Here is a 22,812-nt window from a genome sequence, read left to right as displayed (position 1 = left end):
CCTTACTCTTATACTCCAACCCCCTTGCAATAAAGGCCAACATGCCATTTCTTTTTTAGTGATGTTTGAGTGATAAATGTTGGTCAGGATTAGGATTATGTAGCAAATCAAAAGCAGTTCAGAAATGGCAGCCGATACAGAATAATAAATATACTTACGCTCAACGCCATGCGGCGCCACATGAACACACTCGACTTCTCTCTTCAGCAACACCGGCGCACTCTATCTCAAAGCTGTCCGGGTCCACAGTTCCATTTCATCCTTCGACTCATCCGACGCTTCAACAAAAAACTTTTCTTCTTCCTTTCCGATGTCAAGGATCGCAAGCTTCATCAACTCTTGGACACCAACGCCCCTCCGGAACCTTCCTCCCCTTCACTTTCCTCTGACCCCCCTTCTCCCAATCCCACCCCCTGCCGCGTTTTCACTATCCCCTCTGACCTTCCACTCTCTGACCCTGAACGATCAGTCCTCAGCAAAGGCCTGAGCTTCATCCCCTTACGCCCCCACCTCAATGAATTTCGAGCTCGGCACGATGTTGAGCTCTTTTTCCGCCGCCTTCGTCTCCGTGCCCACTTCACTGGCCGGGAGTCTTCCCCCCCGCACAACTGACGCTTTCTCCCGCTTGCAGAATTCCCGTTCTACCTGGACCCCTCTCCCTGGCCTCTTACCCTCTCTAGATCTTTTCATTGACAGCGGCCGTCTCCATTTCTCTGCTCCCCTCACTCACTCCAACCTACCTCCCTCTGAACTTGCAGCACTCCATTCTCTTAGATCCAACCCTGACATTGTCATTAAACCCGCTGACAAGGGTGGTGCTGTTGTTGTTTGGCGTACTGACCTCTACCTAGCGGAAGCTGAACGCCAACTCTCCGACACCTCCTCCTACCTCCACCTGGACCATGACCCCACTACCGAACATCAAACCACCGTTTCCAAGACTGTCACTGCCCTCATCTCCTCTGGAGATCTTCCCCCTGCTGCCACCAACCTCATAGTTCCCCAACCCCGCACAGCCCGCTTCTACCTCCTTCCCAAGATCCACAAACAGGACTGCCCTGGTAGACCCATCGTTTCAGCCTGTTCTTGCCCTACAGAACTTATCTCTTCCTATCTTGACTCTATCTTTTCTCCCCTTGTCCAGTCTCTTCCCACCTACATCCGTGACTCTTCGGACGCCCTCCGCCACTTTAACAGTTTCCCGTTTCCTGGCCCCAACCGCTTCCTTTTCACCATGGACGTACAATCCCTCTACACCTCCATCCCCCACCCGGATGGCCTGAGGGCGCTCCGCTTCTTCCTTGAACAGAGGCCCGACCAGTCCCCATCCACCACGACCCTCCTCCGCCTGGCTGAACTTGTTCTCACATTGAACAACTTCTCCTTTAACTCCACTCATTTCCTCCAAATCAAAGGTGTTGCCATGGGTACCCGCATGGGTCCTAGCTATGCCTGCCTTTTCGTGGGCTATGTGGAACAATCTTTGTTCCAGTCCTACTCGAGTCCCCTCCCTCACCTCTTTTTCCGATACATTGATGACTGTATCGGTGCCGTTTCCTGCTCTCGCCCCGAACTTGACAATTTCATTCACTTTGCCTCCAATTTCCACCCTTCCCTCACCTTCACATGGTCCATCTCGGACTCTTCCCTTCCCTTCCTCGACTTCTCCGTCTCCATCTCTGGGGATAGGTCATCGACCAATATTTACTACAAGCCCACTGACTCCCACAGCTACCTGGACTACACTTCCTCCCACCCCGCTTCCTGTAAGGACTCAATTCCATTCTCCCAGTTTCTCCGCCTCCGCCGTATCTGCTCCGACGACGCCACCTTCCACACCAGTGCTTCAGACATGTCTTCCTTTTTCCGCAACCGAGGATTCCCCTCCACTGTGGTTGACACTGCCCTCGACCATGTCAGTTCTATCTCCCGCACTTCTGCCCTCACCCCTGCCCCTCCCTCCCGGAACCACGATAGGGTTCCCCTTGTCCTCACCTTTCACCCCACCAGCCTCCACATTCAACGGATCATCCTCCGGCATTTCCGCTACCTCCAAAGTGATCCCACCACCAAACGTATCTTCCCCTCCCCTCCCAGCATTCCGCAGGGACCGCTCCCTCCGAGACACCCTAGTCCACTCCTCTATCATCCCAAACAGCCCTTCCTCTTCACCTGGCACCTTCCCGTGCAAGCGGAGATGTAACACCTGCCCCTATACCTCCCCCCTTCCCACTGTCCAGGGCCCCAAACACCCCTTCCAGGTGAAACAGCGATTTACTTGTACTTCTCGCAATCTAGTATACTGTATTCGCTGCTCACGATGCGGTCTCCTCTACATTGGGGAGACCAAACGCAGATTGGGTGACCGCTTTGCGGAACACCTCCGTTCAGTCCGTAAGGGTGACCCCGAGCTTCCGGTCGCCTGTCATTTTAATTCACCGCTCCATTCCCACTCAGACCTCACCGTCCTTGGCCTCTTGTATTGTTCCACGGAAGCTCAACGTAAACTCGAGGAACAGCACCTCATCTTCCGATTAGGCAGTCTGCAGCCTTCCGGACTCAATATCGAGTTCAACAATTTCAGATCATAAGCTCGGCCTCCATTTCATTTTCTCTTGTAATTGTTCCACTCCTTTCCCTCCCGCCCCCTTTCCTTTTGTTTCTCTCTCACACCTGGCAGCTATCTTTTGCCCTGCCAGTACACTTTACACCTAATCCCAGCCTATTACCATCTCGTCTAGCTTCTAATCTCTTTTACTTCTTTTGTTTCTTTTATTCTTTTGTCCGATCGCAGCCCTGCCTCCGATCTAGTTTCTTTTCTTTCCAGTTTTGAAGGGTCCAACCCGAAACGTCAACTCAAATTTCTCTCCACGGATGTTGCCTGACCTGCTGAGTTTTTCCAGCATTTTCTGTTGTTGTTTCGGATTTCCAGCATCTGCAGTATTTTGCTATCATACTTAAGAGCATGTTCACCTTAAGAACAACGTTGCACCATGTGCGCAACCTTTCCACTATTAATTTTGCGGGATTGCATTTGATAGTAAGACATTCCTAGAAAATTTGAGCTAGTCAGGATTTTCTGTGTAAAGGACAATTTGTATGGGACATATGTGGTTCTGCTCATATTAGATTGCAGTAAACTTGTTGGGTTGGATTTTTCTTCATTATACAGGAAACTCTCAATTTACCGGCACCTAAAATAACCGGAAATCTCTTAACCGGCAAAATTCAGGAGTAGGTTCAGTTAAGTTTTACTTCATATTAGTGGCCGTTCCTGGATCTGTGGCTGTGTAACCAGGGTTCCTGCACCTGTTGCTAAGTAACAGGGAAGCCTGGATCTATTGCTGTGTACGGGGCTCTCGTACCTTTTACTATACCTCTGTAATCTGGACTTTTTTTTTTTTAAATAGCACCACGCTGGTCCCGTCGGTGTCGGATAAAAAAAGTTTCCTGTATTGCCCAAAATCAGGCAATATAGTGGCGGGAAATGGGGTGGGTGGCCTACCAGCACATTCGAAGCCCTGCCGGCGCTGCGATAGAGTCCCCTCCCTCTGCCAACTGCAGGAATCATGGCCGCCTACCACATATAAATGGTGGGACCCAGCCAATATCATCCACCCAACCAGAAAAGGGTGCTGGCAAATCCACACTGGAGAACTTTGGGAAAGAGCTACTGTCACTCTTAAAGCCCCCATAACTCTTGTTAGAGGTTCCTCAGCTCATGGAGAGACTGCCAAACGCTTTCTTTGCTCTTATAAGAGGTCTCCTCCTCCTTGGATAGTTCAGCAGGTGTTCCTGCTGCAGCACCGCCAACTTTTGTTCCCTCACAGTGGCAAGCTCTGTCTTGGTGGCAGAGATCCTGCTGGGACGCCACCCTCCAACTCAAGTAAATGCGGCGGGGTCATGGTTTGCTGAGGGTGGGAGTTCTGCTTTGACCCTACTCAGGTGAAGGTCTACATTCTTGCAACGGTTCTTTGTCTTGGTTTTTTCAGGCCCAGTTTGGTTTCTCTGTGGGACTCTTTAGGCCTGTATCAATGAATACAGTAGAACTATATCAGTAAAACAAAAATCAGCTGCGACATATTACACAAAAGAAAGAAATTTTTAAAATCTTTATTTGGTTGTGACTTTTTTGTACATTCAACATTGCAATAGCTGCAAAGAGGCTTAGAAAAATACATTACAATAAAAGATGTGCAACCTTCAAAGACATTTTACATTCCAAAGTTGCACACTAAACAAATGTTCCTAAATCAGCTGTCATTAACCCAATGCAATCATCAGAATCATACAGCACAGGAGGCCATTCAGCCCATCGTACCTGTGCCGGCTCTTTGAAAGAGATCTCCAATTAAGTCCCACTCCCCTGCAAATTGTAAAGTATGAACATTAATCTCTGCATATTTCCCAGGTCTGATTAACTTTCAAATTCTGGATGATGGCCCGGAATTTGCAGTCAGCAGCGAAGCGAAGGCATTCACTGCTGGCCCTGAAGTACGCTCCGCACAAGGATCTCACAATCTCCGTGCCGAGAACTTCAGGTTTTCTGACCTTCAATTCAGTTCAACGGGCTGCAGTGGGGATTCCCTGGTTCGAACTGCTGTCACGTCAACAGGCTGTCTAAGCAGCCAATCAAAACACAGACTGTTCGCAGATAGCGAACAAGGAAGTGAGTAAAAAAAAAAGCAAAATACTGCGGATGCTGGAAATCTGAAATAAAAACAGAAAATGCTGGAAATACTCAGCAGGTCAGGCAGCATCTATGGAGAGAGAAACAGAGTCAACATTTCAGGCCAATGACCCTTCGTCAGAGAGAGCAAAAGAAAGAGTGGGGTTCTCACATGGGGAAAAGGCAAACTTGAAATAAAGATGGACAAACTTTTTTTTTTAATTAAACTTTTTTTTGAAAAAGTTTCTTAAAAATTCAAATTATTATAAAAATTTCACACCACACAACATTCAAATTAGTCTTCCAGGCCCTTAACCTTTGTTTAGCAGTCAATACGCTGTTAAAACCCCAGTTACATCTAATCCCTTTGGGTCTAACTTTTAGTGGGGAATTTTAACAGCGTACTGACTGCGGAAGAGCTGAAGTTTTTGCCAGTTTCAATAATTTACGCGATTTCACTGATCACTGGCTCTGTGGTGGGGGGGTTCAGTGCAGCCAGTTTCAGGGGCTGTCATTGAGAGACCGCAACTTCGGGATTTCCGTATGCGCCAAACCCCAAAGTTGCGGTCAGTTTCAAAGGTGGAATGACGGCAAACGCTGCCAGTTCGTCGTCATCTTGACCGCAAATTCCGGGCCATTATGTCTTGCGCATGTTTTGTTCATCACACCCGCCTAGATAGAAATTTATTTTCTGTATCATACATCAAGAGTCTTTTTAAAAAAAAGAGATGCTCCCTTAGCATAGAAAATTACTAATTGCTTTGGGGGGGTCATAAAATCCAACTCTTAATTGACCTTAGCTATCACTTAAAAAAAAAGAAAACAAGAAAGCCAAACACTGATTTGAAGAATGCAGAGTAATTACACCATGTAATCGTAAAAGGTGTACTCGCCTACACTTTAGCAGCAAAATAATACATTGGGCCCCAAATTCCTGGGCCTGAAAGGATGCTTCAAAGATGCAAAATAACAACAGAAAATGCTGGAAAAACTCAGGTCAGGCAACATCCGTGGACAGAAATTTGAGTTGACGTTTCGGGTCGAACCCTTCTTCAAAACTGGAAAGAAAAGATGGATCGGAGGCAGGGCTGCGATCGGACAAAAGAATAAAATAAACAAAAGAAGTAAAAAAAGAGACAGTGAAAGGTGTTAGAAGCTAGACGAGATGGTAATAGGCTGAGATTGGGTGTAAAGTGTACTGGCAGGGCAAGGGATAGCTGCCAGGTGTGAGAGCGAAACAAAAGGAAAGGGGGGGGGGGGGGGAAGGAGTGGAAAAATTACAAGAAAAAATGAAATGGGGGCCGAGGTTATGATCTGAAATTGTTGAACTCGATATTGAGTCCGGAAGGCTGCAGAGTGCCTAATCGGAAGATGAGGTGCTGTTCCTCGAGTTTACATTGAGCTTCCGTGGAACAATACAAGAGGCCAAGGACGGTGAGGTCCGAGTGGGAATGGAGCATTGAATTAAAATGACAGGCGACCGGAAGCTCGGGGTCACCCTTACGGACTGAACGGAGGTGTTCCGCAAAGCGGTCACCCAATCTGCGTTTGGTCTCCCCAATGTAGAGGAGACCGCATCGTGAGCAGCGAATACAGTATACTAGATTGCGAGAAGTACAAGTAAATCGCTGTTTCACCTGGAAGGGGTGTTTGGGGCCCTGGACAGTGGGAAGGGGGGAGGTATAGGGGCAGGTGTTACATCTCCTCCGCTGCTCACGATGCGGTCTCCTCTACATTGGGGAGACCAAACGCAGATTGGGTGACCGCTTTGCGGAACACCTCCGTTCAGTCCGTAAGGGGGACCCCGAGCTCCCGGTGGCCTGTCACTTTAATTCACTGCTCCATTCCCACTCGGACCTCACCGTCCTTGGCCTCTTGTATTGTTCCACGGAAGCTCAATGTAAACTCGAGGAACAGCACCTCATCTTCCGATTAGGCACTCTGCAGCCTTCCGGACTCAATATCGAGTTCAACAATTTCAGATCATAACCTCGGCCCCCATTTCATTTTTTCTTGTAATTTTTCCACTCCTTTCCCCCCCCCCCCCCCCCCCCGCCTTTCCTTTTGTTTCGCTCTCACACCTGGCAGCTATCCCTTGCCCTGCCAGTACACTTTACACCCAATCTCAGCCTATTACCATCTCGTCTAGCTTCTAACACCTTTTATTGTCTCTTTTTTACTTCTTTTGTTTCTTTTATCCGATCGCAGCCCTGCCTCCGATCCATCTTTTCTTTCCAGTTTTGAAGAAGGGTTCGACCCGAAACGTCAACTCAAATTTCTGTCCACGGATGTTGCCTGACCTGCTGAGTTTTTCCAGCATTTTCTGTTGTTATTTCAAAGATGCCAGTTTGGCAGGGGGGGGAAAGAGAGCAGAATTTGGCACAGGAACCAGTTCCACACCATTTTACAACCAACAAAAGAAATTGACAGAAATTGGAGGCAGGCCCTTCTACATGTGCCCCCCTACCCATACTAACGTCATAAAAGGCAGGACCGATGGGATGATGTCAACTGCCAAGAAACCCACACGGACTTGTGTGCCAGGTTAACATGCTGGGGCAGAAGTGAGGCGCACAATGCTGGATTCCTAATGGCAATTTTAAAAACTGCAATATTTTTTGTTTCTTTTAAAAAGTTCTAACAAATCTATGGCCCCAAATCTGCTCTAAAATTCCTGGCTCCCAGCAAGGCTGACACTTAATGATGCCGTAAATGGCACAGGCACTTAACGCCATCCAGGAAGTGCAACCGGGATCAACACCAAGTCAGAGTCCCACCCCTGCCACACTTCCAGGAATTTCAGACCCAGTGTGTTTCACATGGTGTAATGTTGCTATCCTAATAGAATACCACATTCTCTGACTTACCAGGAGTAGCATGTACTTGCAATATACAGAGAAATACTGTAGTAAGGGAAAATTCCTTATTGGCATGGGAATTAGAATGACTGTAAAAAAAAACACAAAACCAGGCAGCTTATCCAAGGTTCTGACTTCTAGCCTGAAATTTTTAACAACCCTCTAGTCTGCAAACCCAGAAGAAACTAAACCTGGATTGAGCTCACCTGGTCTTTATTTAACCTTAAAAAAGGACACAAATTCACTTCAGCAGCAGAATTACATGTTAACACACTTCTTCTGTTTTTATAAACCAACGCATCATCCAGCTTGCTATAGGCAACTCCATGGGGCATCCATTAAAATATGGGGCTATGGGGAGTGGGACTAAATAGTTAGCTCTTTCAAAGAGCCAGCACAGGCACGATGGGCCAAATGGCCTCCTGCTGTGCTGTATCATTCTATGAGTCTATGATCTAGCAGTTCTGCTGTACTTTCTTATTTTTCCTTGGAGACTCTGAATTGAGAGGGAGGGCTGTCATTTCCTCCTGCACCACCCCTGGAATGATCAATGGCTGCAGTCTGTACCTTTTTGCCTTAAAAAAACAAACAGGAGTTTGCAATAGCTGATAACCAACAGCAACAAACAAGAGAGAAGTGATTCTGACCCTTTCTCTGCATTCAGAGACAGGCTCTTTGGAATGTCAATGTACCCACAGTGTCTAAATCTAAGAGGCATTACTCAGAGTTTAGAATGAATCACAGCTAGAAGACTGTAACTGTCTAAATATTTGTTATTTTAGATTTAAATCTGAATATTTTACTAGCTGACCCCCATCACATTAATGAAATTTTTCAACTCCTGATTATTGCACACTATTATGATGGCTGCACTGTGAGCTCTAAATCTGAAGGTTTCAGTGTACTTTGGCTCTCTAGATCTTTCATACAAGGTCTTTATGAAATTTACAACATCCCACTTAAAAAGGACAACCAAGGCCCGCCACACGATTAACTCGATTGAGGTAACACACACTGCCTGTTATATTATCCTGATTGAGGTTAGATCACTGTCAGAGAGTAAACGTGGGTGGGGTAGTAGTGCTTGTTACTGGACTAGCAATTCAGAGGCCTGGACAAACTAGAGAACAAATCCCAACAGGGCAGTTTGAGAATTTGAATTGAGTTTAAAAACAAATCTGGAAATAAAAAGCTGACACCAGTGAAGCAATGTTCCCCCTAATTTTTTTTTTTGGGGGGGGGGGGGGGGGGGGCCGCACCGCCCCTTTAACGGGCTGCGTGGCCCAATCAAAATTGCATGCATGCACGGTTTTTCCCTTTAAAAGCTGGTGAGCCGGCTGCGTGGGACCTCCAAGGTGCTGCTCAGCCACGCAGCTTAAAGACAACACTGCAGTAAAAGTGACCGTGAAGCTGTCAGATTGTCGTAAAAATCCAACTGGTTTATTAAACGTCCTTTAGGGAAGGAAACCCGCCGTCCTTACACGGCCTACACGCGGCTCCAGTTGGCTCTTAACCTCATTCTGAAGTGGCCTAGCGAGCCACACAGGTGTATCAAATTACTACAAGGAATAACCAAGAATCACCACATGTATGGCAGTGGTTCAAGAAGGCATCCTTCCGCTGTCCCACCCCACCCCACCCCCCGGCTCAGGGCAACTAGGGTTGGGCAATAAATGCTGGCCTTGCCAGAGACACCCACATCCTGTGAATGAATAAAAAGAAAACACAAGTCAGTCAACGTGCATGGTCTGTCACATTACTTCAAGGTTACAACAAGATGACGACATGAGAACAGAACCAATGCATGCCATCTGTTCCAACAGTGAACTTTGGAGGTGTAAACACCTTTCAAAGCTTTCAAAATATCCGCCTGCTGTTAATGACAGATCTTCAAAATGACGAAAAGGTCATCGGCCTGAAGCGTTAACTCTTGTTTCTCTCTCCACAGATGCTGCCCGACCTGCTGAGTATTTCCAGCATTTTCTGTTTTTATTTCAGATTTCCAGCATCCGCAGTATTTTGCTTTTGTATCAGTGTCAGACTTACCTTCTTAAAGCACATATGTTGGAGTCGATGGTCAAGTATTATTTATACTCAGCATGCAAGGAAACCAACTTTAGTTATATTTTGCACCTCGATGCATCCAAAACTGCATTCATGTTATAGGCAGTATTCCTAGTTTTTGGGTTAACTGGTAATATCTAATTAAACCCTACGAATGCAAAATTTTAAAGATAGCGCATATGTTACAAACACCATGCACATCTGTTGCTTCAAGCTACTTTGTAACCCATGTGTTTTTAAAACATTATTTCTTGGGATGTGGGTATCGCTGGCAAGGGCAGCATTTATTGCCTATTCCTACTTGCCTTTAAGATGATGGGGAGCCATCTTCTTGAACCACTGTATGTATGTATGCACACTTGCTTCTCAGAGTGACTCTGATCTATCTACAAAGGCACAGCTGCTCCTCAGAGAGTTACTTGCCTGTCTTTCTGGGTTGGATGCTCTTTCTGTGCCAGTGCACAGATCTGTATTTGCCACTATGTCAAGCGCTCTACTCGGAGCTCCGACACGGCAAGAGAGCCCAAGGTGGGCAGAGGAAATGCTTCAAGGACACCCTCAAAGCCTCCTCGAAAAAGTGCAACATCCCCACCGACACCTGGGAATCCCTGGCCCAAGACTGCACAAAGTGGAGGAGAAGCATCCGGGAAAGCGCCGAACATCTCAAGTCTCTTTGCCGGGAGCAAGCGGAAGCCAAGTGCAAGCAGCGGAAGGAGCGCACGTCAACCCAAGCACCCCACCCACCTGCCCCTTCAACCACCGTCTGCCCCACCTGTGACAGAGACTGTAGGTCCCGCATTGGACTCATCAGTCACGTGAGAACTCATTTTTAGTGTGGAAGCAAGTCATCCTCGGTTCCAAGGGACTGCCTAAGAAGACTATGTCAAGCAGGAGGAACATTTGAAAATGATGATTTTGTAACTTGGAAAAAAAAACACCGAATCTGATGAAACCAACAAAAGGGTTGAAAATCAACACTGAATTTAGACTCTGGCAAGCAACCCCAGCATTTACAACTACTTTAGAATATAAAGGCTTTCAAGTTTTAAAAACAGCAGCTGTTATCGTACATAATCAGGAACTATTAAATAATGGTGGAAAACTTCCTCTACAAAAAATTTTTTAAATGTGCACAACAAACATTTGGAGGTGGTTAGTCCAAGTTCAAGCCATCTGGACACAAGTTGTTGTCGATAAATGATAAAGTGCGGTATGCAGCAGTAATCATATCCTAACAATATATGAAATACAACCAGCCTAAATATTAAATTAGCAATATAAAAATCAGCTGTATTAGCTGTTACACAAGAAATAGAAGAAAAACTTACTTTTGTCGCTGTAACACTTGAAAACAAACCGTGTTCCCACCTGCTCAAGTTACACCAAGCACACACAAAGCAAACATACAAGGCGTCAATAGGTTGGAGCAGCACTAATCAATTGAAAGTGTAATATCCAGTTACTCAGATATAAACTGAATACTATAGAACGATAGATGGTCAACAGAAGCTTGTTCAATCGCTACAGTTAACTCATAAAATCATACTTACTAAGCAGCCTTGTGCAAATAGTCTCAATCCTCTCACAAAACAATCAAAATTGAAAACCTCAGGGATATAGATGCCTACTAAAAACTCTGTCTTATCCAGTACATTCACTAGATTTCTTTGAATTTTCTTGCTTTTAAATTGCTATTAGCAACATTTCACAGTACACTTGGCTGCGCACAAGGATGTCCACACTGTAGATTTGGAAATAAAGCATTCTTGAGGAGAATTTTAAACACGGGACTGTATAAAACACAGAAAATGTACTAAACCTTCAAAGAATATTTATGTAAATATAATGATTTGAGTTTTTTTTCTTTCTGCATGAGAACCAATTTTTTTTTTTTTTTTATATAAAGAGAGCTGTATTTTATCAGGACAGGATCTGAGTTTAACAAAACAGTAATTAAAGGCACAATAATTAATGTCCTTTTTCAAAAAGTTAGCTTTATCACAATAGAATTGCAATTAAAGCATACCATTCATAACTGTCTTTTTACTTATTCATGTACAAATTTTTGTTTAAACAATGATGTTTAAACCAATTTACAATCTTTCTTGAATAATTGGGGTTCAAATGATCGGTGTAAACAATCCATTAAGAATATTTGTTCACGTTCCACACTGAAAATACTCCCCCTCGCACAGATCGAGATTAAATTTGATACACTAACTCAAGTTAACTGATTCAGTTTCAACTGCAAGAAGTTTTGTGGCTTCAATTCACAGCAGCATCTGAACTAAATTTGATAGGGTACAAGTCTGAACTGATTCCAACTGATTGTTTTCTCATGCACTTCAGTTAGTTAGAAACCATTACATACATTCATGAAATGGAACAATGTAAAAAGTTCAAAAGCACATTTTTCTCCAAAAGCTTTTGCTGCTTCTAAAGTCAAAAATGTTTTAAATGCATTCTGACATTGTCCTTACTTTATTAATTGATCTATGAAATTTTAGGAAAATAACATCCTAACATTATTTACAATACTTTGTCATTCTGTACTAAAGGCATCTCCACTGAAACTATGGAGTCAACAATGCATTGATTGAGGCCAAATAACTGCAGCCCTTTACAAAACATTACTTGAGGTACAACTTTTGCAGTTCAAACAAGCTACTAATAATGAGAGCTATTAAGGAGTGGCTGGTCACTTGTCTTAGCCAGAGTTGGACAGCATCTGTATACTATAGACAGCAAGGCTAAAAGAGTATAGTATTCTAAGAAATGCTGCTGCTTCCAGATGGCATTTGCCTCCAGAATTGGCAGCCACCTGGTCAAGCCATCAAAAACTGGCACGTCTTACCTCCATCTATAACAAGTAGAGCTATATCAAATGAGAACCCCCAACAGCAGTCAATTGTCTATTGTAGTTTAAAACATATTAAACTCTAATGCTTTTTAAAAAATCAGAAATGTGTGCCTGAAATGTTGCGTCAGAAGGGGTGTTGTTTCCTTCGCTCCAGCTGCTGAATTGGAAACAACAGATATAACGAGTTCCACTGTTTTAAGTGAAGCTTTCAGATCTCTCCGTCTCGGATACACGTTCAGTACAGAACCTCAGATACCTCACCTCAAAATGGCACGTTTTATTTATCTCCCATTCCACAGTCCTATTCTTAGATCCGTAGCCATGTTAAAGTTCTGTTAACACAAGACTTGCTGCAAATACATAGGCAACAAAAACAGTCAAAGCAATTAATGTTGCGATGAGCAGGCTTCACTGCTCGTGGGGGTCAATTTGGAGGGGGCTGCACTTTGAGGTTTGTGCTGGGGGCTGTTGCGAAGATTGTCGTCCATCTACAGGGGAAAAAAAAGATTTGATAGATATCTCTTCATGCTTATTACATAGGATTACATTACATAGGATATACGGCACAGAAACAGGCCATTTGGCCCAACCAGTCTATTATTGGATTTAATTTTTTTAATTTAAACTTAAGAAATGTAATTGTCTAATATTAACATTATTGGTTTCTTCTACTTCAACAAATTTGCACCTAAAAATGCTGTTCTTTCACAATATGTGCCAATGCTTTTATATGTCATATGTGTGACTAAAAGAAGGTGGGAATAGGGCACTATCCCATGTTTTGCTTCAGGTCAATATAAGTATTGGAAACATTTCTATATTGTTATACAGCCAATACTAATATTAGATTTCAAAGCTGATTATTTGTGGCAATTATTAAAATATATTGTACGACACTGACAACACAAGTTCATTTATTCCAAGGTTATTTACATGAATAGGCTTTAATTTTATGATAAAAATATATAAATTTAACACTGCCATAATTGAAGGCAAATTATACTGTCAAAAATACACCAATATTCTCCTATGCTTAACTCCAGCTCCAGTATGTACAAGACATGGTGAGTTATTATAATCAGCAGAATTAGTGACTCTTTCCAGAAACAGAGGCAAAGCGTGACAAAGGATCAGCTTGAAATACGTGTTGGAATTTCCTTTTCCAGTTTTCTTCCCTCTTCCCATGAGCATGGTAACTCCTGCCGTCAGTTTTGCAGGTGTCATCAGCTTTCTCGAACCTTGCCGTGAGAGAGTTTAGACAGTGAATGTTAGCAGGATATTCAACTGGCGGGGAAATCTCAGCCAAATCCTCACCCGGCTTCCACACACTTTCAGGCAAATGGCGCTGGATAGTCATCGGGAGCTGGAATCTTCGATGAACATTCCCTTCTCTAGCACATGAGCACCAGGCCAATTGTGGTGTTCTTACATCTGATTCAGAACAAAGGAATTAACCTGGAACCTCCTTTGTCTGTATGACTCAGCATGGCACTAGACAGTGCATCAGAATTCAACTGTAATGTATTAGGCAATAGTCTGGTAGGAAAACTTTAATCTAATGCATGCTGCTCAGTGTGCGAACTAGACTGGGAGTGAATCATTATTCAGGGTCTTGGCACTTTATAGAACAGATTGGTTCAATAGAAAAAGCAATTAAAAGAATCAACCTTCTCAATCAGGTTGGATTCCTGGTTTACAAGCTGCGTCAGCTTCTGCAGGTTTGCATCCATCACATCTTCTAAGGGGCCAGCATAAAAAAAAACAGAACAAAATAGCAGCAAGAGGAGCATTTCGGCAAGTGAGACAAAGGAGTATGCATGCAATGAACTGTTACACGCCCACAGATTGGGGCCCTTACAAAGCAACAACATTTGCAAATTCCATCATAAACAGTTAATTGCAGGCTATATTAACATTTGTTCAATTAAAAAATGAAGCAGTGCATTCAAAAGCAAACTATACTTAAACATCTGATCTACACAAAGAGCTCTTTCTATGCATTTCAGATTCTGCAACACCATCAATGTATCTTGGAAATCAACAGGAAGAATGTTCAGAGACAAGATTAAGCACAGATACAAGGTCCATGATCAGATTTCTGTCCCTACTATCTCTCCAAGGGGGAAGGAGAGAGGAGACAAGATTTTAGACTTATGGAGCTTTTCTCTGGTAAGTTGCCTCATTAATACTGTATTTGAATTTTCTTTTTAATTCAAACTTGCACTGCTTTGCTGGAGTCCTGTCTTGAAAGGGACATTGAATTAAAATAAAAGAACTCAACGATTTGAGTAAAATGAAGCAGTGCATTCAAAAGCACCCAAGGATGCACCCTAGCTTGCTGAGAGAAGCAAGGGTGGAAATTGCAGAGGATCTGGCCACAATCTTCCAATCCTTAGATGCGAGAGTGGTGCCAGAGAACTGGAGGATTGCAAATGTTATACTGTGGCAGAACCACTGAATGACTCTGGCTAACTGTATATAATTCTCTTTAACGAGGTTCTAACACCAGCCTAAACTTGTACCATTGTGTTAGGCATTACTGTGTTTTGTATATAGAGTTTGCATGTACGGGGCGTGGCCCCTTTAAGGGCGTGGGAAAATGCAGGCAAATGCGATGACGTCATGTCGCAAACCACAGGACTGCCCAGTCAGTCCTCGTGGCATCTCCGTTGAGTAAAGACCTGTTTAATCGTTCTCTGGTGTCGATCTCAGTTATTCGTAGGAATTCGTTAATTCCTACATTGGTGACCCCGTTTTTGTGAACGTTTTCACAAAAGAGCACAGCATGGAAGCGAACACCGTTTCCCTAAAGCTACCGCAGTTCTGGGAGCAGCAAGCGCCCTCGTGGTTTATTCAGGTCGAGGCCCAGTTCGCCCTGAGGAACATCGATGCAGATCAGACCAAGTATCTTTACGTGGTCTCCGCACTTGACAGCCTCCTCAAAAACCCCCCAACGGAGTGCAAGTATGAAACCCTCAAGGCGCGGTTACTGCAGGTTTTCGGGCTCACAAAATCGGAGCGCGCCCGTCGATTACTCGCTATGCCCAGGCTCGGGGACTCCAAGCCTTCAGAATTGATGAGCCAAATGTTCACACTCCTGGGCTCAGAACGGGAATGTTTCCTATTCCACGAGATTTTCCTCAACCAACTGCCTGAACAGGTACAAGCTGCCCTGGCCAGATCTGAAGTTGAAGACTGCGCAACACTGCGGAGGCTGACAAAATTTTCGCTGTAACTCGGCAGTACTGCGCCGCCACGAGGCGCCCATCCCCCGCAGACACCGCCCCAGCTCGTCCGCCTGCTGGGCTGTGTTTCTACCACGCGCAGTTCGGCGCGAAAGCGAAGCATTGCCGCCCTCCCTGCAGTTTTCCCCCCCAAAAAAACACCAATGACTGACACTGCAATCACCGAGGAACGGGTCTAACGGGCACCCCGCGGCCGTGATGGCGATCGGCAACGCGGGAAAATTGCTCTTCATTACCGATACTCTCTCCGGTCGTCGTTTTCTGTGCGACACCGGAGCGCAGTGCAGCATTTTACCTGCGTCCGCCCTCGATGTGCAGGCGGGGAATCACGGCCCCGCCCTTGAAGCGGCCAATGGCGGAACAATTCGGACCTTCGGCAGACGGCGAGTGGAGTTGTGCCTCGGGGGGCAACGTTTTCACTGGGAGTTTGTTACGGCCAAAATTTCCCAGCCCCTCCTCGGCGCGGATTTCCTGTGTGCCAGCAGCCTCCTGGTCGACGTTAGGAACCGGCGGCTGATCAACGCAGCAACTTTTAATTCTCTTCCATGTTACCGCAGTAACACTACGTCACGCACCGTCTCCTGTGCGTGCCCGACTCCTGATGAGTTCGCTCACCTGCTCAGCGAATTCCCCGACCTGACAAGACCCACGTTCTCCTCCACAACCATGAAACATGGTGTGGAACACCACATCACCACCAACGGCCCCCCGGTCTACGCGCGGGCCCGGCGCCTAGAACCTGGCAAGCTGGAGGTCGCAAAGGCGGAGTTCGCAACCATGGAATGGTTATGGATTATTCGCCAGTCGAATAGTCCCTGGTCTTCACCCCTCCATATCGTCCCGAAGCCTGGCAGCGGATGGCGGCCATGTGGCGACTAAACGACGCCACCACTCCTGATCGGTACCCGATCCCCCATAACCAGGATTTCTCTGCCCATTTGGCAGGGAACACAGTGTTCTCAAAAGTCGACCTCGTCCGGGGCTACCACCAGGTCCCAGTTCATCCACAAGACATCCAGAAGACCACAGTCATCACCCCCATTCGGCCTCTTCGAGTTTTTACGGATGCCATTTGGGTTGAAGAACGCCGCCCAGGCTTTCCAACGCCTGATGGGCTCCGTGCTGCAGGACCTCAAGTTCCTCTTCGTCTACCTGGACGATATTCTAATTGCCAGTCCTACTAAGGAAGAACATACCTGTCACCTACGCACCCTTTTTCGACGCCTCAGCCAACACGGTCTGATTATCAACCCGGCCAAGTGTCAGTTTGGCCTGCACCAAATTGACTTCCTGGGGCATCGCATCACCTCAGAGGGAGCGGTTCCTTTACATAGAAACATAGAAACATAGAGATAGGAACAGGAGTAGGCCATTCGGCCCTTCGAGCCTGCTCCGCCATTCAATGAGATCATGGCTGATCTTCGTCTGAGATCATAGCTGATCTTACCAGTTCAGTACCCCGTCCCCGCCTTTTCTCCGTAACCCTTAATCCCCTTAGCCTTCAGAAATATATCCAATTCTCTCTTGAAAATATTTATTGAATTAGCCTTCACAGCCCTCTGTGGCAGGGAATTCCACAGGCTCACCACTCTTTGAGTGAAGAAATTCTTCCTCATCTCTGTTTTAAATGATTTGCCCGCTATTTTTAGACTGTGGCCCCTGGTTCTGTGCTCCCCGGCCATTGGAAACATTCTCTCGGAATTCAGCCTGTCCAGGCCTGCCATAATTTTATATGTTTCGATGAGATCCCCTCTCAATCTTCTAAACTCCAGTGAGTACAAGCCCAAACTATTTAATCTCTCTTCGTAGGTCATTCCCGCCATTCCAGGTATCAGCCTGGTGAATCACCGTTGCACTCTTTCCATGGCAAGAACATCCTTCCGCAGATGGGGCGACCAAAACTGTACACAATACTCCAGATGCGGTCTCACCAGCACCTTGTACAGCTGTAGTAAGGTATCCCTATTCCTATACTCGAACCCCCTTGATATGAAGGCCAACATACCATTTGCCCTCTTAATCGCCTGTTGCACCTGCATGCTCTCCTTCAGTGACTGGTGCACAAGAACACCCAGGTCCCTCTGCACTTCCCCATCTCCCAATCTATTGCCATTTAGATAATAATCTACCCTCCTGTTTTTACCCCCAAAGTGGATAACCTCGCATTTATCTTCGAAGGTAGAGGTGGTGACATCCTTTCCACGCCCGCAGAACATAAAGGCCCTGCATGAATTCCTAAGCATGGTAAACTTTTACCACTGTTTCGTGCCTAAGGCGGCACTACTCATGCAGCCCCTGTACGAGGCCCTCAAGGGCAAAACTGGCAAGAACCCGGTAGACTGGACGGATGACATGGCCCGAGCGTTCGCAGACACCAAAAGCACCTTAGCCAACGTGACTATGCTGGCGCACCCGCTGCCAGGAGCCACCATCGCCCTCACCACTGACGCGTCGGACTACACAGTCGGTGCCGTGCAACAGCAGTGGGTGAACGGGACGTGGCAGCCGTTGGCATTCTTCAGCCGTCAACTATGGCAGAACGAGAGAGCATACAGCACGTTCGACCGGGAGTTGCTTGCCATTTTTCTGGCCATCCGCCATTTTCGGTTCCTTCTGGAAGGACGTCCTTTCACCACTTTTGTGGACCATAAGCCGCTGACCTCTGCAATGTCCAAGACCGCCGAACCGTGGTCAGCCCGACAGCAGCGTCAACTGACCTACATATCCAAATTCACCACGGATATACGACACGTGGCCGGTAAGGACAACCTGGTGGCAGACTGCCTCTCCCGCGCGATCGTCAATACGATTCATTTGGGCATCGACTACGCCCTCATGGCAGCGGACCAAGCCTCAGACCCGGAAGTCCAAGCTTACCGAACGGCCATCACTGGCCTCCAGTTGCCCGACGTCAAGTTCCATTCGGCAGGTACCACGCTGTTGTGTGACGTCTCCGTACAGGATCCTCGCCCTATCGTGCTGGTCGTCTGGCGCGGCAAAGTGTTCGACGCCATACATGGGTTGTCACACCCTGGAATGAAGGCCTCTCAGAAACTGATGTCAGCGAAATTTGTATGGCATGGCATGGCATGCATAAGGATGTCCGCGACTGGGCCAAAAGGCCAAGGTACAGCGCCACATCAAAGCTCCGTTGGCTGCCTTCACAGTTCCGGAGCGATGTTTTGACCACGTCAACATGGACCTGGTAGGACCACTCCCACCCTCCCATGGTTTTTCACACATCCTGACCATGGTTGGCCGCACCACCAGATGGCCGGAGGCGGTCCCCCTGTCATCCACTACTTCGGCGGACGTGACCAGGGCGTTCATTTCCTCCTGGATCGCCTGTTTCGGAGTACCCGCCAATATTTCGTCAGACAGGGGACCACAGTTTTCCTCCGAACTCTGGAATGCAGTGGCCCAAGGACTCTGTGTCAAATTACACCGCACCACAGCCTACCACCCACAGGCGAATGGCCTCTGCGAACGTTTCCACCGGTCACTGAAAGCCGCCCTGAGGGCCAGCCTCCAGGACGCTGGATGGGCAGACAAGCTACCGTGGGTCCTGTTAGGCCTTCGCACGGCCCCCAAAGAAGACCTTCACTCTTCATCAGCGGAGCTGGTGTATGGTCAGCCGCTGCGGGTCCCAGGGGACTTCCTACCAACATCGACGGAGCAATGGTCCGCGTCTGCCCAGCTTGCTAGTCACCAAGAGGCGGCAGATGTTTCGCACCGGTGCCCACTTCGCACCACGGGCCGCAGAAGTCACACGTTCCCACGGAGCTTCACAAGGCTGAATACGTCTTTATTCGCCATGACGCGCATAGGGATCTGCTCAAGGCCCCATATACCGGTCCCTTCCGCGTGTTGGAAGCAGGGGACAAAACCTTCACGGTAGATGTCGGTGGTAAACCGGACCACATTTCGGTCGACCGCTTAAAGCCAGCACATTTGGACCTCGACCGCCCCGTCGAGACAGCACAACCGCCGAGACGGGGTCGGCCACCCGGCGTCGTTACAGCAGACCAAGTGCGCCCGCCCACCAGCCGCCTCGAGAGTACAGGAGTCGTTCTGACAGGCTTGTCAGACCCCCTCACCATTTGACTTTGTCCGTTAAAGCAAATTCTGGGGGGGCGCATGTGGCAGAACCACTGAATGACTCTGGCTAACTGTATATAATTCTCTTTAACAAGTTTCTAACACCAGCCTAAACCTGTACCATTGTGTTAGGCATTACTGTGTTTTGTATATAGAGTTTGCATGTACGGGGCGTGGCCCCTTTAAGGGCGCAGGAAAACGCGATGACGTCACGTCGCAAATCACGGGACTGCCCAGTCAGTCCTCGTGGCATCTCCGTTGAGTAAAGACCTGTTTAATCGTTCTCTGGTGTCGATCTCTGTTATTCGTAGGAATTCGTTAATTGCTACAATACCACTGTTCAAAAAAGGAGGGAGGGAGGGATGGACCCGGCAATTATAGGCCAGTCAGCCTAACGGTGGAGTGGCAAACTTTAGAGACAATAATCCGGGACAAAATTAATTGGCACTTGGAAAAATATGGGTTAATAAATGAAAACCAGCACGGATTTGTTAAAGGCAAATAGTGTTTGACTAACTTGATTTGAGTTCTTTGATGAAGTAATGAAGAGGGTTATTGTTGTGTATATCAACTTTCAATAGGCGTTTGATAAAGTACCACATAATAGACTGGTTAGCAAAATTGAAGCCCAATTAAAGGGTCAGTGGCTCTGTGGATACGAAATTGGCCAAGGGACAGAAAGGAGAGAATAGTGGTGAACGGTTGTTTTTCAGACTGGAGGGAAGGGTGCAGTGCTGTCCCCCAGGGGTCGGTGCTGGACCCACTGCTCTTTTTGATATATATTAGTGACCTAGAGTTGGGTATTTCAAAAGTTTGCAGGTGACATGAAACTCGGAAATATAGTAATCAGTGAGGGAGATAGCAACAGACTTCAGGAGGACATAGACAGATTGGTGAAATGAGCAGACACATGGCAGATGAAATTTAACGCAGAGAAGTGTGAAGTGATTCAATTTGGTAGGAAGAATGAGGCGAGGCAATATAAGCTAACTGGTAAATTTTAAAGGGGGTGCAGGAATACAGAGACTTCTCAGCTTGTTCTGCCACCTTCAAAGACTTGTATGTACACAAGTCTTTGAAGGTGGCAGAACAAGCTGAGAAGGCTGTTAAAAAGGTAAAGGGGATCCTTGGCTTAATAAAGAGGCATTGAGTACAAAAGCAAGGAAGTTATGCTAAACCTTTATAAATCACTGGTTCAGCCCCAGCTGGAGTATTCAAAATAACAACAGAAAATGCTGGAAAAACTCAGCAGGCCAGGCAACATCCGTGGAGAGAAAATAGAGTTAACGTTTCAGGTGAACCCTTTGTCAAGACTAAAGAAGCACAGGAAATGAAATAGATTAAGAGGCCAGGCTGGGAGAGAACAAAAGAGGAGAGACATTAAGAGGTATTCAAAACGAGACGAGATGGTGATAGGACTAGTGGAGAGACAAAAGACTGCTCTAGATTAGGTGTGAAATGCGCTGGCAGAATGGGAGACAGCTGCCATGTGGGAGAGAGAAAAAAAAAGGGGTGGGGGGAGGCCAAAACAAAGGTGTGGATAAAAAATAAGTAAAAATGTAATAGGGGCCCGAGGTTATGATCTGAAATTGTTGAACTCGATATTGAGTCCGGAAGGCTGTAAAGTGCCTAATCGGAAGATGAGGTGCTGTTCCTCGAGTTTACGGTGAGCTTCCGTGGAACAATGCAAGAGGCCGAGGACGGTGAGGTCCGAGTGGGAATGGGGCGGTGAATTAAAATGACAGGCGACCGGAAGCTCGGGGTCACCCTTACGGACTGAACGGAGGTGTTCCGCAAAGCGGTCACCCAATCTGCGTTTGGTCTCCCCAATGTAGAGGAGACCACATCGTGAGCAGCGAATACAGTATACTAGATTGCAAGAAGTACAAGTAAATCGCTGTTTCACCTGGAAGGGGTGTTTGGGGCCCTGGACAGTGGGAAGGGGGGAGGTATAAGGGCAGGTGTTACATCTCCTGCGCTTGCACGGGAAGGTGCCGGGCGAAGGGGAAGGGGTGCTGGGGGTGATAGAGGAGTGGACTAGGGTGTCTCGGAGGGAGCGGTCCCTACGGAATGCTGAAAGGGGAGGGGAGGGGAAGATGCGTTTGGTGGTGGGATCACTTTGGAGGTGGCGGAAATGGCCAATTCTGGGCACCACACTTTAGGAAGGATGTCAAGGCCTTAGAGAGGGTGCAGAGGGGATTTACTCGAATGGTACCAGGGATGAAAGACTTCAATTACATGGCGAGACTAGAGAAACAGGGGAGATTTGATAGAGGTGTTCAAAATTATAAAGGGTTTTAATAGAGTAAATAAGGAGAATCTGTTTCCACTGGCAGAAAAGATGGTAACCAGAGAATACAGATTTAAGGTAACTCAGAAAAGAACCAATGGCGACATGAGGGAAAACAAATTACGTAGCAACTTGTTATGATCTGGAATGCACTGCTTGAAAGGGTGGTAGAAGCAGATTTACTATTAACTTTCAAAAGGGAATTGGATAAATACTTGAAGAGGAAAAATAGGCTGGGCTATGGGGAAAGAGCAGGAAAGTAGGACTAATTGGATAGCTCTTTCAAAGAGCCAGCATGGGCACGATGGGCCGAGTGGCCTCCTTCTGTGCTGTAGCTGTGGTTCTGTGAAAACCATTTTCTTTATATAGATTCTGGGCACATCCTTGCAACAAAATGGATTGAGGGCACTACCCTGTGGACAATACCCAAGGTGCATACGCAAAGGAAAAGGAGCAGAGTGCCCAGGCACGAGCACAACATGGGCTGTTGCAGGGGGCTCGGAAATGACATTGGCCATATGGGCAAAAAAAAGATAGTGGCTTCCAATTAAAAGCTTTAAAAACCTCTCTGTTGATTGGATTATTAACTTTTGCAGCCGTTTTCAAAAATGCTGCCTACCTGGAAGCAATCTCCATGAAAAATAAATTTCAAGCAGTAGTGCAGAGAAAAGTACAGAACCAGCAGAAGTATTCCAAACCAAAAGGGTAGAGAATAAATCTATTTAGAG

The 22,812-nt window shown here is 46.5% G+C and overlaps 1 protein-coding gene across 5 annotated transcripts in view; it reads right to left on the bottom strand.

The window, feature by feature from the left end:
- Window positions 1-8,766: 8,766 nt before the first annotated feature.
- The window catches only part of mtx3 (metaxin 3), a 34,303-nt gene continuing 20,257 nt past the window's right edge, over window positions 8,767-22,812 (bottom strand). For 4 of the 5 annotated variants that reach the window (XM_085982055.1, XM_085982083.1, XM_085982065.1 and 1 more), the window contains 2 exons: window positions 14,119-14,189; window positions 8,767-12,939 (listed from right to left, as the gene is read on the bottom strand). In XM_085982055.1, the coding sequence (XP_085838181.1) occupies window positions 12,838-12,939; window positions 14,119-14,189 (173 nt within the window). In that variant the 3' untranslated portion in view covers window positions 8,767-12,837. The remainder of the gene's footprint in view (window positions 12,940-14,118; window positions 14,190-22,812) is intronic. The other variant, XM_085982075.1, reaches the window with a different exon arrangement.

This window comes from Somniosus microcephalus, chromosome 1 (genome assembly GCF_052327205.1).
Source record: "Somniosus microcephalus isolate GS21.2 chromosome 1, FLI_Smic_1.0, whole genome shotgun sequence".
Classification (NCBI taxonomy): domain Eukaryota; kingdom Metazoa; phylum Chordata; class Chondrichthyes; order Squaliformes; family Somniosidae; genus Somniosus; species Somniosus microcephalus.
The sequence above is the reverse complement of the archived record's forward strand: the minus strand, read 5'-3'. Positions and strand labels throughout refer to the sequence as shown.